Here is a 13,395-nt window from a genome sequence, read left to right as displayed (position 1 = left end):
CAGGACTTTAATACTACAATGGGTAAATTATTTATGCCGTCAGATATAGTGTTGAAAACAAGACACCAAAGGTGAGCAAAGGTGAGAGATGCATTAGGTTTTTTACAATCATTAACTAAAGATGACCTTGAGTTCTGAATTTACCTGGATTTGCCAGATATCAGATTGTGTGTGAACACATGGCAGGGGTTGGTGGGCATGAGTTGTGTGTGCCACACCAGCTTTGTGGAATAGATTGAATACAGCTCAAGATTATATAAAGGAACTTCATGTTAGAACTAGGCATATGGTCAAAAGGAGGTACTGCACAGTAATAATATTAACTGAAATGCCTGGCCCAAATCCTAAAGGTTTTAAGAAATTCTTTGCACTTTTGCTGTAGGGGAAGACCAGGCTACACTGACACTGCCTTCACTAACAAGGTTATAAAGATTAAAGAAAGAAATACAACCTCATGGATTCTTTTGCCCTCAGGGGTGTGGGGCCACTCTGCACTTAAGAGGAACAAGCAAATGTTCCTCTTAAACATTAAAAAAACCCCCAACATTCTAAAGTGGAGATTACTAAGATGGAGGTGACCACAGATGAAAATCTGTGTGTTTTATCAATCATTAGACTCAGCCACTAGTACAATGACAATGTGATCCAAGATCCTACTGGGCCAAGTATTTTTTACATCCAAGACAGGAAAATGAACTACATTAATATATAAATCTAGAGAGATCTCGCCAAAAACCTTGTACAGCCTTAAGTCCGCTGTGTACAAACCAGCTGAACTGAAACCTGAGCAGACACAGAGAAGAGTTTTTACAATAACCAACAAGACATTGAAGAACAAGGAGAGCTTTGGCTGTTTAGCATAAGCAAACAAATGCCAAATAAATTTTAAGCTAGTAATGAGAAGTGTTACATGGCTCAAGGATAAGATCACATTAGACCAGGGGTCCTCAAACTATGGCCCGTGGGCCGGGTACGGCCCCCCAGGGTCCTCAATCCGGCCCCCGGTATTTACAGACCCCCCCGCCGGGGTTGGGGGGGAAACCAAGCAGCCGCAGATGCCTGCCTGCCACTTCATCCGCACGCCGCCCCCTGGTTAAAAAGTTTGAGGACCCCTGCATTAGACCATGCCACAAAAATATTAGAAACTAATGGTGAATAAGAATTGTCAATCTTAACGCACTGATGAGCATCTAGAAGTATTGCAACATTCTTCTAATAAACTAACAGAAGAAAATAAAACAATGTAGTTAAAGAAGCCTCTTACATTGAGCTCTAACTCCTATAAATACTACATGGCTGACTGCAACAGAAAGGAATAGAACTAACTGCACTGAAGACTGCTTTTAATACTATATTCTTCACAGATCACTCCAGGGTTCCTTACATTTGGTTACTCATGTGTATGCAAACTAAGCCAGAGATCAGATATATGTGATCACACTGGATCCTTTTATTTGTTAAAAGGAAGCAGACAGAAGGTATCTTAGTTATTACAAAGATCACCAAGGAAAGAGTTTTCCTAACATAACGGTGGTAAATACTTTCCTTAACAAAATGGTGGATCATTAAAAAACCCCAGGTTCTTGATTCATTAAATGTATGATAGATTTAGACCACTGTATGATGCATTCAGACCAACACGAGGTCTAAAACAGATCTCTGAAATTAAAGCTAGCAAAAAAGACACATCATCACGTGTCAAACAGTACCAGGTAAGTTGACTTCCATTACGTACACTAACAGTGTACAAGACAAGTTACTAGTTATATTCACTGCATAGCTGCTGCTTTTTTAAAGGGGTAAAACCCACATAACATTTTAGTTCAATAACCATGATCCTGAACTTTACTTACTACTTCAGCAGCACCTAAGGCACAGTCACATTTAAATGGCAATACATAAAAATGTATAACACAAGTAATTCAGAGCATTAGGATGAGATTTTGCTTAGCTTCCTCACAGAAATCCCACTGACATCAAGTTTTCCACTTAAAGAAAAGGAAGCGTAATTTGGCTTATAGTAGTGGCAAATAACACAGTTTAAAAAGCCAAGAGTGGAAAAGCTACTGTACTTTCATTCAAAGTAAAACTATATTTAAACACATGAACCTTCCTCACAGCTTTATTAAGAGTCTATGCCATATTACAGTGAAGTAACATATACAGTTATGTGGCTTCTGTGTACTTCCATAGCTTAAAAAAAATACCGTGGTCTTGTGTCTGAGATGTAGAGAGCTGTAAACACAGGATGAAGAAAGCAGTTGGTGTATTTCTGCAGTTAGAACAGTGTACTTCAGTTGGAAGGGGCCCACAATTATCATCTAGTCCAACTGTCTGGAAGTTTTCAGTAGAAAACTTCAATTCTAATAGACCTAGAGATGTAAAAAGGTTATATATTCTAGTCTTGTTTTACGAGTAGGTTTTCTATTTAATTTCAAAAGTGAAACAAATTCACTTTCCAGCTGAAAACATGTAACATTATCAAAATGCCCGGCCTTTTATTGAAAGCACTGAATGTTCATCCTGTGCAATGAGCTGAAGCAACACCACAAGATGTGTCTTTCCAGGACTTCCTCACTGATGAAAAGGAGCCGGTATTTTCAGAAGTGAGGACAAGCTGCAATAGGTACCAGGCTAGTTCCATGGCTTATTCTTGACAACTCATGTGTGGACGTAGTGAAGTACAAATACACCAGAAAACTGAAAAAGCACCAGGTCTCTACAGTTTGATGTAACAAAGCGAAGTATAACTCAAAGAAAGAGAGTGCAGAACACGTGCTAGCTAGTGATTCAAATTGTAGAAAGATCCTGAGCGTTCACCACAACTTTGTGAGAATAGTAAAAAGCCTCCTTCAAATAAATGCACTGTTTGGCATCTATGTATTAAACCAACACCACCTTAAGTTTCTTATGTACATAAACAAATTACCCACAAACACACACATGCCAACAGTGGAACCGCACTGCAGATTTATAATGATTCTCCTAGGGTTGACAAGATGACTTAAAGCTCAGTTAAGACTGTAACAAAAGCACTCTGAATAACTAAACAAATGAAGTTCTGAACAACATCAGAAATGTTCCTGTCCAGCTCAGTGTAGGAGGCAACAGTTTCCTCAAAAACATTTCTGTGGAGAATGCTTGCCATGTACTTTTGGCTACTTGCCATACATACTGTAAGTTTGTGAACATCATGTTTCTGAATTGGTTACCTTCTGCCTACTCAAATGCAATTTGGGCAGCAAGAATAAATGAAGTGGCATTAAGAGTGCTGAACACATTAGAACTCTGTGAAGCTTGCAAGTTGCCCTACTTGGTCTCTCTCTCCTACAAACATAAGTTTTCCAAAAAGAGAAGATTCAGGAATTTCTTATGAAACCATCCTATGTGTAAAATGTGTTAATATGCTATTTCTTCCAAAGCAGAAGATAGTACAGCAGAACAGAAGAGGACGGAAAGAGCAGACAGAATGATAATCCACATGCAGAACACATGGACAAGGCTTCATTAAAATGTTCAGTTCACCTCTGTAATGCATTATTACTCTGATACTCAAAAAGATTTAAATCCTTGAAGTCTCGTTTATGATGCAAGTATCCCATCGCCTATGAAAGCCATGACAAGACAGTTACTTTACAGCATGGTCAAAAACCCCCACGGAAGTGTTAAGGTTGGAAGGGACCTCTGGACATCATCTAGTCTAATCATAGTAGGATCAACTACAGCAGATTGCTTAGGGCCTTGCCTAGTTGAGTATAACAGCTCCGCTGCCTGGATAACCTCCTCTTCCCTAATCATGGCTGGACAGTCAGATCTCGACTGGAGATGGTCAAGGGGACCACTTGAAAGAGAGAGAGACCTAGATTTCATTAGGACCCAAAGCAACAGCATGTAAAGCATTTTAATTTTAAGAGACTGCTACATACAGAAAATGTTAGCTGGACTGCTATTCTTACCATCTAGCAGATGGAAGGAAGACTGCAAGATGGTAACTTCTGGCTAAGGGCTACTATTCGTTCCCTTAAATAATTACCCACAGTTTACTTGCTCTTTAATCATACAGGACAGCGTTTCATGTTTTAGGTATTTCAGATTCTTTCTGAAGGAGTGGCTCAGCTGGTCAAACTGATGAACAAAGGTCTTAACTCTGTATTTACTTGGCCTAATATACAGTGATTCTTCGATCATGGCTCTAAGTCTCAAAGACAAAGGTACCTGCTCTATATTTCAGACACTAGGAGCAAAATTCAGTTTGCAGTTAAGATGCCTAGCAGTAGACACATCAGACACTCCTCCACAGACCTAGTGTATACAAGACACCACTTCTGCCAACCAGCCACTGGGTACAAATGATAATGCAGAATACAAGCCCCCATTACAGTTAATGGAAATCAATACAGAGGACCTCTGAGGATAATTAATTTATTAATCATGACCCAAATTTCACAATACAAGAAGCGTGTATGCACACACATGCATGTTCTAGCCCCAAGGGCAATGACTAGATATTTAAACTTTAACTTAAAAAAAAAAATAATCTTTGCACAGAGATCTCTTAGCTGCACAGAAGACTCCCAGAGACTTGGGACACCAGTTCAGCAACTACTAACAGACTAAAATCAAAGAGGAAAGGGAGGAATTAACTAGAACAAAACATTGCATGGCAGCTGAACAGGGTACCATTTTTCCACTCTGCCTCATTTTTGTATGACTTTCCCATTTCCAAAAATGTTCAAGCTGCCCAGATATATGAGAGAAAGAAGACGACTACTGGAGTGACATGCAATTGCATTCTGTATAGCCTGACAGTTCAGATAATCATAATGGTATATCATATGTTTAAGAAGGGATGCTCTTGTTCCAGTCAGGAGCAGGAAAATGTAATTTTACTGCTACCAGCGAGGCCAGCCTTGCCAAGAGTGCCAACTTCCATTCTACCACAGACAGAGGCCATGCAAACCAAAGCAAAGCACTGTCATGGGAATAACAAAACTAGCCTTTTCAGAGGCGAGCAGGGGGTGGGGAAGTGTGAAATAAGCAGAATTCTAGCTGTGGTTGAAGTACAGTTTTAAGTCCATAGGAATGGGAAGATCCAATTTTACTGTATTTTGCTTTGTGTTCACAGTCTCCAAGTAGTCTTCATTCTGCAGGTGAAGCTATGGTAATAGACTTATGAGAGTAGCAAAAGGACAAAGCAGGATAAAAGTAACGACCCGAAAACCTGCTGCAGAAAATTCAGGCTGAAACTAACTATTACGTGAAAGAGGCACTTTTACACAAACACAGAAGCTAACATCTTATAAAATCTTCTGTTTGGTCAAAGAGGATGCCATTCTGCAGATCATCTACAACATCTTCAGTTTTCATACTTCAGACTTAAATGCATCTATCTATAAAATTTACAGTCCTTGTTTCCAAACAGCACTTCTATTCTCTGAAATTCTTTCTTGAGGAAGACACAAAATACTTCTTTGGCTTCAAATTTCAGGGTGGAATTCACTTGTACCTTAAGGCCAGAAAAAGCACTAGGCTATCTTGTCCGAACGACTGGAAGAAGTAATTTTACACACCTACCCACAGTGAGGCTAAACAATTTGTGTCTGAATATTTTTAATATATTTTAAAATACTCTGGAGGTGCTTCAAGAAGTAGAGGAACTCAATAGTTCACATGGGTTTTTTCCAGTACTTTTTCACCTTTGACATACACACACACACACACACCCCCCCCAACCATATTTGTTACATTTGAAAAGCTTGAGGTTTTTTGGCCTTGGTCCTTCTGCCTCGCCTTACTCTATTAAGGAGTCCTATATTACACAGTAATTTGTTTCCCGTGAAGATCTCCCTACAGGTTAGAAATCTTGATTCTAAAGTCTTTTGGTTTGGAAGGCACAGCCTCTCAGTCTCATATACCTTACTTTTAACTATCTGCCTTCGCAAAGAAAGCACTTTTTCGAAAAAAGGCTGTTTGCCCCATCTCCCCCGTGAGCTATTACCATCTGAGTCAGCGGGTATCAAGGAGTGTCGATTGCTTGGTTTTGTTTCTACTGGGACTACAGAAGTCCAGGATTAAGACTGAGTAGGAATACCATGAGAACTGATTTATTTTTCAACTTGACTAGCTCCTTACACAATCCTTTAGTTCTACTAGCCTCATAAAACTTGAATGACAGCTTAAAGGGAAAAACTTGTACAGTTTTTGACAATGTCTACATGTAAGGTGGGAATGGTCCCTTTCCCAGTTTTAAAATTGATCTCATTAATATCCCATATAACATAGACAGTTTTACTCTTAACTGCTAAAGCTATTATTACATATTTAGTCAGAAAAAGGAGAACTCGTTTGTACTGTTTGGGAATCAAACAACAGAAGGATTTACTAGTATTCAAGATCACATGACTTCTGTGCTTGAACTACCAGCTATCAGCCGTTTGCATCTCATTATGGTTGTTAATCAAAATGTCATGGGGAGCCACGCAAGAAGCTCAGATGCTGCTGTTTTAAATCTAGTATGTAATACCAACTTTGCAATATCTAAGTTTGTCTCAAGACCTCTGACATTATTGTCACTGAAACAGCATCTATTAGTGTTCTACATGCCATGAGACATTAAAATCAGATGCTAATTGCCTAGATTTTACTCCTGTCTTATACTTTACTATAGTCCAGGAACCACATAGCGTGAAAAACTTCCAGTTTTGTACTCTAATACAGCAGTCCATAAACCATGGCTCTGTTACTCTTTTCACCTAGCACTAAGTTTTATAATATACGGTAAAACACTTTGTTATTCAAAACTCAGTAATATATTGTTCTCCTATCTTTGAGGCAACTTTTGAACAGCAGCAACTTACTTAAGTATATAGCACGTGTCAGGAACTGAAAAGAATACAGCGATTACATACCACACATTTATGTATTCACCTAAATTAATGAGTGACCCACAACGGAAGATTGTTTTACCAGACCAAGACTGGCCTGTGTGCATCCAGGCCAACACAGTTCATAGCAATTGCCAATACAAAAGAGTAAGTTATCCACTACAAAAAGTGGACATTTGCTCTGTCTTCTTAGCTTAGACGGAACTGATTCAGCTTCACAAAGCACCATCTGTGTCACACTGCAGTTTCACATCAGTAAGACTGGTACTGCATCTGTCAGCAAATTCTGCATGACTGTGTAGTTCACTGAGAATCTGACTAATAGATCATGCCATCCTGTCTCAACAAAGGCTTTAGAGCTCTCTCAGTAGGCCACCTTAATTGCAGCCACACGCTCCTAGACATCTAATAAACTTGACGTGACACAGATGATAAGAAGCTGCATAACCACCATGATGAGAATATCAGGATTTTGTTCCAGCTGTTCATAAGAACCCTGTCTGCCTTGTAGGGAAGCCTTGTAAGATGTGTACTGCTACTGCAGTCCTGGGAAAACAGAGCATCTTATCCATTATTTCAATTTGTGCATGCTATCCATTTTTCTAAGCATCTTTCACAACACGTTTCTCATACTGCACCATTACCTTGATCTTACCTAGCACAAACAGACCTCACTTCAACCATCTAAAGGTATCTCACCCACCCCTGCTAAAGAAGCTCAATTTTGCTGATTATAATTATTATTAATAATTTTGGGTACTCCAAGTTGGGCCAACTGTAAGCCATAGCTGTCAGAGACTCCCCTCTCTCTTCTGAGACAGATTTTTGGGTACAAAAGGTCAAAGAAAGCTGTGCACTTATCACTGGTCATCAAGACCAGTCCCCTGCCAGCACAGGTGTGAACTTCATAAACTTCAAAAAGTTTAAATCTTACTTCAACCTAAAGAACTCTTACCTGGATGCAAACAGCGTATGGTTTGAAGTGAACATCAAATTATATCTCAGCTGTATGGGCTAAAGTTAAATGTTATCATAGATGCTGGGGGGTAACATGGAAAACAAACAAATGGTATTAAAACGGCCTAAAGTACTGACATAAAAATAGCTGAAAACAGTAAAAAAAGTCATTCAGAGTTCAGACTACTGAAGAGGAAAAAATCTGGAAATTTAAGGAGACAGCTTGCTCCCTCTGCTCATATGAAACTAAAATGAAGCTCAATATACTAGTATTTAGAAAACAAAACATGAAACTGGCAAGGGTAACATCACTTGAGCACAGGCAAAAGTTCAACAAGACTTTGCATCATTTAAGTTATATTTAAAAGCAATCTTCATAAGTTCATATTATATAAAATATAACTATAACTGAATGTCTACATAGTTTTCTTTACGGAGAAATATATCACCCCTTCCTGTGATTTGAATATTTGACTACAACATAATATCCAACAATTTCTGCAAGCGTCCTCACATACACATATAACAGAAATCAGTATTATACCAAATATCCCATCATTACAAAGTACTGGAATTTTCAACAAAGGAGAATTTTTCTTTTCTTTCTAGTCATAAAGGGAGTTTTAATTTAAGCCATTAGGCAACCCTTAATAGAAACACAAACTTCTAGAGAACAGTTTTCAATCTTTTGAACTAAAGACAACTGAAAACAGAAGAAACTACATATTGCATACTGGAAATAACTCTTGTGCTGGGTTTGGCTGGGATAAAGTTCATTTTCTTCATAGTAGTTAGTATGGGGCTATGGGTTTTTTGACTTGTGCTGAAAACAGTTATTAATACAGGGATGTTTCCATTATTGCCAAGAAGTACTTACACAGAGCTGAGGCCTTTTCTGCCTCTCACCCCATCCCACCAGCAAGCAGGCTGTGGGTGCACAAGCACTGGGAGGGGACACAGCTGGGACAGCCAACCCCAACCAGCCCAAGGGATATCCCAGACCATATGACATAGTCCTCAGCATATGAAACTGGAGGAAGAAGAGGGAAGGAAGGGGGGGACATTCAGAGTGATGGCATTTGTCTTCCCTAGTAACCATTAAGTATGACAGAGCCTTGCTTTCCTGGGGATGGTTGAACACCTCCCTGGCGATGGGAAGTGGTGAATGAGTTCCTTGCTTTGCGTGTGCATGTGGGTTTTGCTTTAACTATTAAACTGTTTATTCATTTATTTATTTATCTCAGCTCTCGAGTTTTCTCACTTTTACCCTTCCAGTTCTCTCCCCATCCCACTGAGGGGGTGTAGGGCTTAGTTGCAAGCTGGGCTTTAAACCACAACACAATCTTAACTTTTTATGGATTGCTCTGAGATAGCCCATAGATCCCAGAAATCTACTGATAACACACTCAAAACTAGTGTTGAGTGAAAGCCATAATGCACTAACTGTTTAAAAAGGTAAAATAACCCCAAACCAACACACCAAAGTGGCACACATCACCCTTCCCCCATCTTACTACTCTAAGTAAGTAACACAAGTACATAGATCTGCTTCTAAAAATATCCTAATATGTTAAAACAGAGCCCTATCTATCTCTTGTGGACTTGCAGTGAGATAGAATGTCTCACTGCAAAGTAGGTAAGAATTGCTCCAAAGCATAATTTATAAGAAGAAGCCAATGCAAACCCACTCCCCTCCCCTCCAAAAAACCAGCCACCCCCACAAAACACAGAACCCCCAAGATGCATATTAACTTCTCCATCCCTTCTTACTAGCAGTTAAGGTTGGTAATGTGTACTACACCTGCACCAGTATCTTAACTCTACCCTCCAGCAGCTGGAATGCCACTCCATAACCCCTTCCCACAGTGTTACCTTGGGGCTGCACACTTCAAAAACAATGACTACAGCCTTAGAGATGCAACTAATGATGTTTAACAGCTACAAATTATGAAGGCTGTCGCAGAGAGAATAATCATCCAGCCAGTAATACATATAATGACAGCTGCTAGTACCTCTAGCCCTGTTAGAAATCATTAGCACATGAGCAACTGAAAACCAAGAAGCTCCACAAAACTCGAAAAACTTTGTACTTTATTAGTCACACCTGCCTCACCCTTTCCTGCAAAGTGAAGTGTATTTCACTTACCTGCACTTAGCTAAGAAAGATGGCTTACCATCTTTCAGCTATTAGGTTCTCTTCACTGACAACTAGACCCATCCTACAAACTATTGACCATCCCATTTATTCTATATTATGGTACAGCTCAGTACAAAACAGAAAACTTCAGTGTTCACTGGTTAACACAGACAAAAGTCTCTCTTCAACCTACTCCTAAACAGGAGCAAAAACAACTGTAAAGAGAAGTATCTAAACTCCTCCCACCCACCCCACCCCCCCGCAGTCTGAGACATCTGTCTTTTTAAAAGCATATATAGTTTACACAAGAGAAAGTCAACAGTTTCCATATATGCCATCGGCTGCAGAGGCTGATCAGATAAGGTTGTAAACTCTTCCAATTTTGTTACCTTATCCCGGGTGACCATGCGGCACCCTGTCATCCTTGTGTTCCTTAATGTATTTTCTTCCCAAATTGAAGTCATCACTCCTTAGAGTGGCTGAAGGAAATATGACTGATTTCTAACTTTACATAGTCAAGCCAGTTACTTAGCATGATCGTTTCAGCTTTCTCTTCTACCCTATTGAAACAAGTAGTTATTTGACCTTTGTTTTTAAACAATTTGAGGGCTTTGTAATTTGCTTCCCCCACTCAGCTATAGACTCCTATGTTTGTTTACCAATGAACGAACTTACTCTTCCCAACTCTCCTTCTCCCAGAGGACATCAATTTGTAATTCGCTGGTTTTCCTCAAAGTCAAACTAGAAGCAAAGCAGTTAATCCACCTGCCTTCTCCATTTCCTACAATAAGGCTGCATCTAAAACTCAGAATACTACTCTCGTTTTTATACTTCCTTCAAAACTATCACTAGTTGCAGCCAGCCAGCAATTAGCTTAAACATTAACCCTTGCTCTTCAGTCTCACTCACATTGTTATCCTCACAGGAAAGACTTAAGCCTCAGGACGCTGTAACTGTTTGCAACCTCAGGAGCCAGCCACAAATCACAACGGGAGGCGAGCATTCAGTTGCCTTATAGCTCAGCCCTACTCAACCTCCCTTAAGAACAAGGTACCACTTAAAGAACACCTGCATTTTTATTATTGCATTCTTTCTGCACATAACCATGTCTTATAAAACACAAAAGCAAAACAAATGGATTGAAGTTATGCTTGGATAGGGGAAAGCTTTTTTTTCTTCTTTGCAAGCACAGTAGCATACTTATTTCAGAACTGTGCTAACTAGCTTTAAATAAAGTCAAGCTACGTGCTAACAACGGGTACACCCGCATGTGCATACTGAGGAAAAAAAACCCGTTCACCATAAAATAAGGTGTGATTAGAGCAGTAATTTGATTTTCCCTTCCTCCCCACCCCCGGGCAGAAACACGCCGCAGCAGGAACGCTCCCCGGCGCCCCCGAGCCAGGAGGGCCCCGGCGGGGAGCTCCGGGCAGGGCCCCGGGCAGGAGGCCACGCTGGGCCGCCCGGCCGTGCCCCTGCGCGCCCACCGCCCCCGCCCTGCCCCGGCTTCACCTCAGGGTCCCTCCCGCAGGGAGCCACCCAGGCCGCCCGCTTTCCCCGCTGCCGGGCTCCCTCCTCCCGGCCTCCCGCCGCCACCCCCCGCCGAGGAGCGGGGCGCGCGTCCCGCGGCAGCACGGTACGGGGCCGGTCGGGAACGCGCCTCAGCCGAGGGCGGCCGCGCCCGGGGCCGTTAACAACCAGCCCCCCGGCTCGCTCTGTCCCAGCCCCACGGAGCAAGCCCGGCAGCACAGGCGTCCCCAAATCGACACCCCCTCACCCGGCGCGGCCTTACCTTCCCTCCTGCTCAGGGCCATGGCCCCAGGCGCGCGGGCGACCCCCTCCGAGCAGCGCGGGCGGCCCCTCGCAGCCGGCAACACTGCGCTCGCCCTCCTTCCTGCTCGCCGCCGCGCCTGTCCGTCACGGGGCGAGAGGCGCGCCATTGGCCGAGACGGTGGCAGGGGCGTGCCGGCGCCGCCGGCTGGGAGCCGCTTGGCCCCGCCCCGCCCGCACGCCGCGGTGCCCGCGGGCTCCGGCAGGGGGAGCGCGGCTGCGCAGAGCTGGCGGGCGCCCCAGCCGCGCGCGCGGGAGCGACGGCGGGAGTGCGCGCGGGGACGGGGGGGCGGCGCGCGGCGGGCGGCCCCGGCGGCGCGCGGGCGGCGGCGCCCCGGCGGGGTGAGTCGCGCCGGGGTGATGCTGGGCGCACGCCGCTGCTCCCGCTCCCGCTCCCGGCCGGGTGTCTCCTTCACCTGACCCGGCAGCCCCGCGCGCAGCCCGCACCTGCCGCGTTAATAATGCACTAGAATGTCAGCGCTGAAAAAGGTAGGTAGGGAGGGAGGGAAGGAGGGAGGGGAGCGGAGGGGACCGCCGTCGGGGCGGCGGGGTGCCCCCGCCCAGGCAGCGGAGGGAACGGAGGCGCCGGTGCTGCGGGTCCGGTCGCGGCGTGCGGGCACCGCCGCCGTCGGGGACGGGTGCACAGGCAGCGGGGAGAGGGCGCGCCAGCCGCGCCGTCGGTTGTGGTGTTGTGGCGTTCTCCCCCGGCATCCGTGCGTCCCGGCGCCGCGCTGGCTGTGGCGGGGGTCTCGCCGAGGCACAGTCCGGGCAGGACGGCTGCGCGGCGGGGTGCCCTGTGCCGGCGCGGGGCGGCTGCGGGCTGGCACCGCCGGCGGAGCGCGGGAAGCGGGGGAGCGAGGACGGACGGACCCTCCGGTACGGCCGGAGGGCGCGGCGGGGCGGGGGGCTTTGCGCGCGGAGCCGCAGTGCCGGCGGAGATTTAAATTTCGGGAGCGCGTAATTCTGGGGCTGCCCCGCCGGGGGGGGCCGGGGCTGCAGCCGCCCGCTCCGCTCCCTCCCCTGTCCTCTGCCGCCCGCCGTGCCGGTACGTCGAAGGGGTCGCGCTGCTGCCCGCCGGCCGCTCGCAGCCCCCCGGAGGGCGGCCGGGCCCCGAGGGGCGACGGGGCCGCTCCCCGGCCTCCGAGGAAGGGCGAGCGGCGGCGTTACCCACGGCGGCTCCGCGCACCCGCCGGGCGCGCAGGGCTCGGCGCGGCTGGAGGAGTCCGCGGGCGCCGGGTCCGGCCGCATCAGCCGCGCTGCCCGCGGTTGCCGGGGCGATCGCGGGTGGCTGTCCCCGCGGGGCGGGCCGCGGTTGCCGCCGGCTTGGCCGGGCGCGCCGCGGAGCAGTGGAGCGGGGCTTTCTGCCGGAGAAATAAACCAGTTCACGAGCAGCGTAACGAAACCGCAGCGCGCCCGGCCCGGCCCGCCGGCCCGAAACTCGCCTGCCGGAGAGGGGCCTGGGAACCGCCGGGCGCCGCCACCTCGGGGCGGGTGGGGGGCGGACGCCGTGCGACTGGCGCGGGTCGGTCCGGTCCGGTCAGGTCCGGGCGGGGGGAGCCTTCCCGGCGGCGGGAGGTGCGGGGGGAG

At 45.7% G+C, this 13,395-nt stretch overlaps 1 protein-coding gene across 5 annotated transcripts in view; it reads right to left on the bottom strand.

Moving 5' to 3' along the window:
- The window catches only part of ERICH1 (glutamate rich 1), a 103,572-nt gene extending 91,692 nt beyond the window's left edge, over positions 1-11,880 (bottom strand). For all 5 annotated transcript variants that reach the window (XR_008732812.1, XR_008732810.1, XR_008732813.1 and 2 more), the window contains exon 1: positions 11,771-11,880. Coding sequence is in view for 1 of the 5 variants with exons in the window: in XM_055714143.1 (XP_055570118.1) it covers positions 11,771-11,792 (22 nt within the window). In the remaining 4 variants the exon portion in view is untranslated. The remainder of the gene's footprint in view (positions 1-11,770) is intronic.
- Between the last annotated feature and the right edge of the window lie 1,515 nt (positions 11,881-13,395).

Source organism: Falco cherrug, chromosome 6 (assembly GCF_023634085.1).
Source record: "Falco cherrug isolate bFalChe1 chromosome 6, bFalChe1.pri, whole genome shotgun sequence".
NCBI classification, from domain to species: domain Eukaryota; kingdom Metazoa; phylum Chordata; class Aves; order Falconiformes; family Falconidae; genus Falco; species Falco cherrug.
Note: the sequence above shows the minus strand (reverse complement) of the source record. Positions and strands in the feature narration are given on the sequence as shown.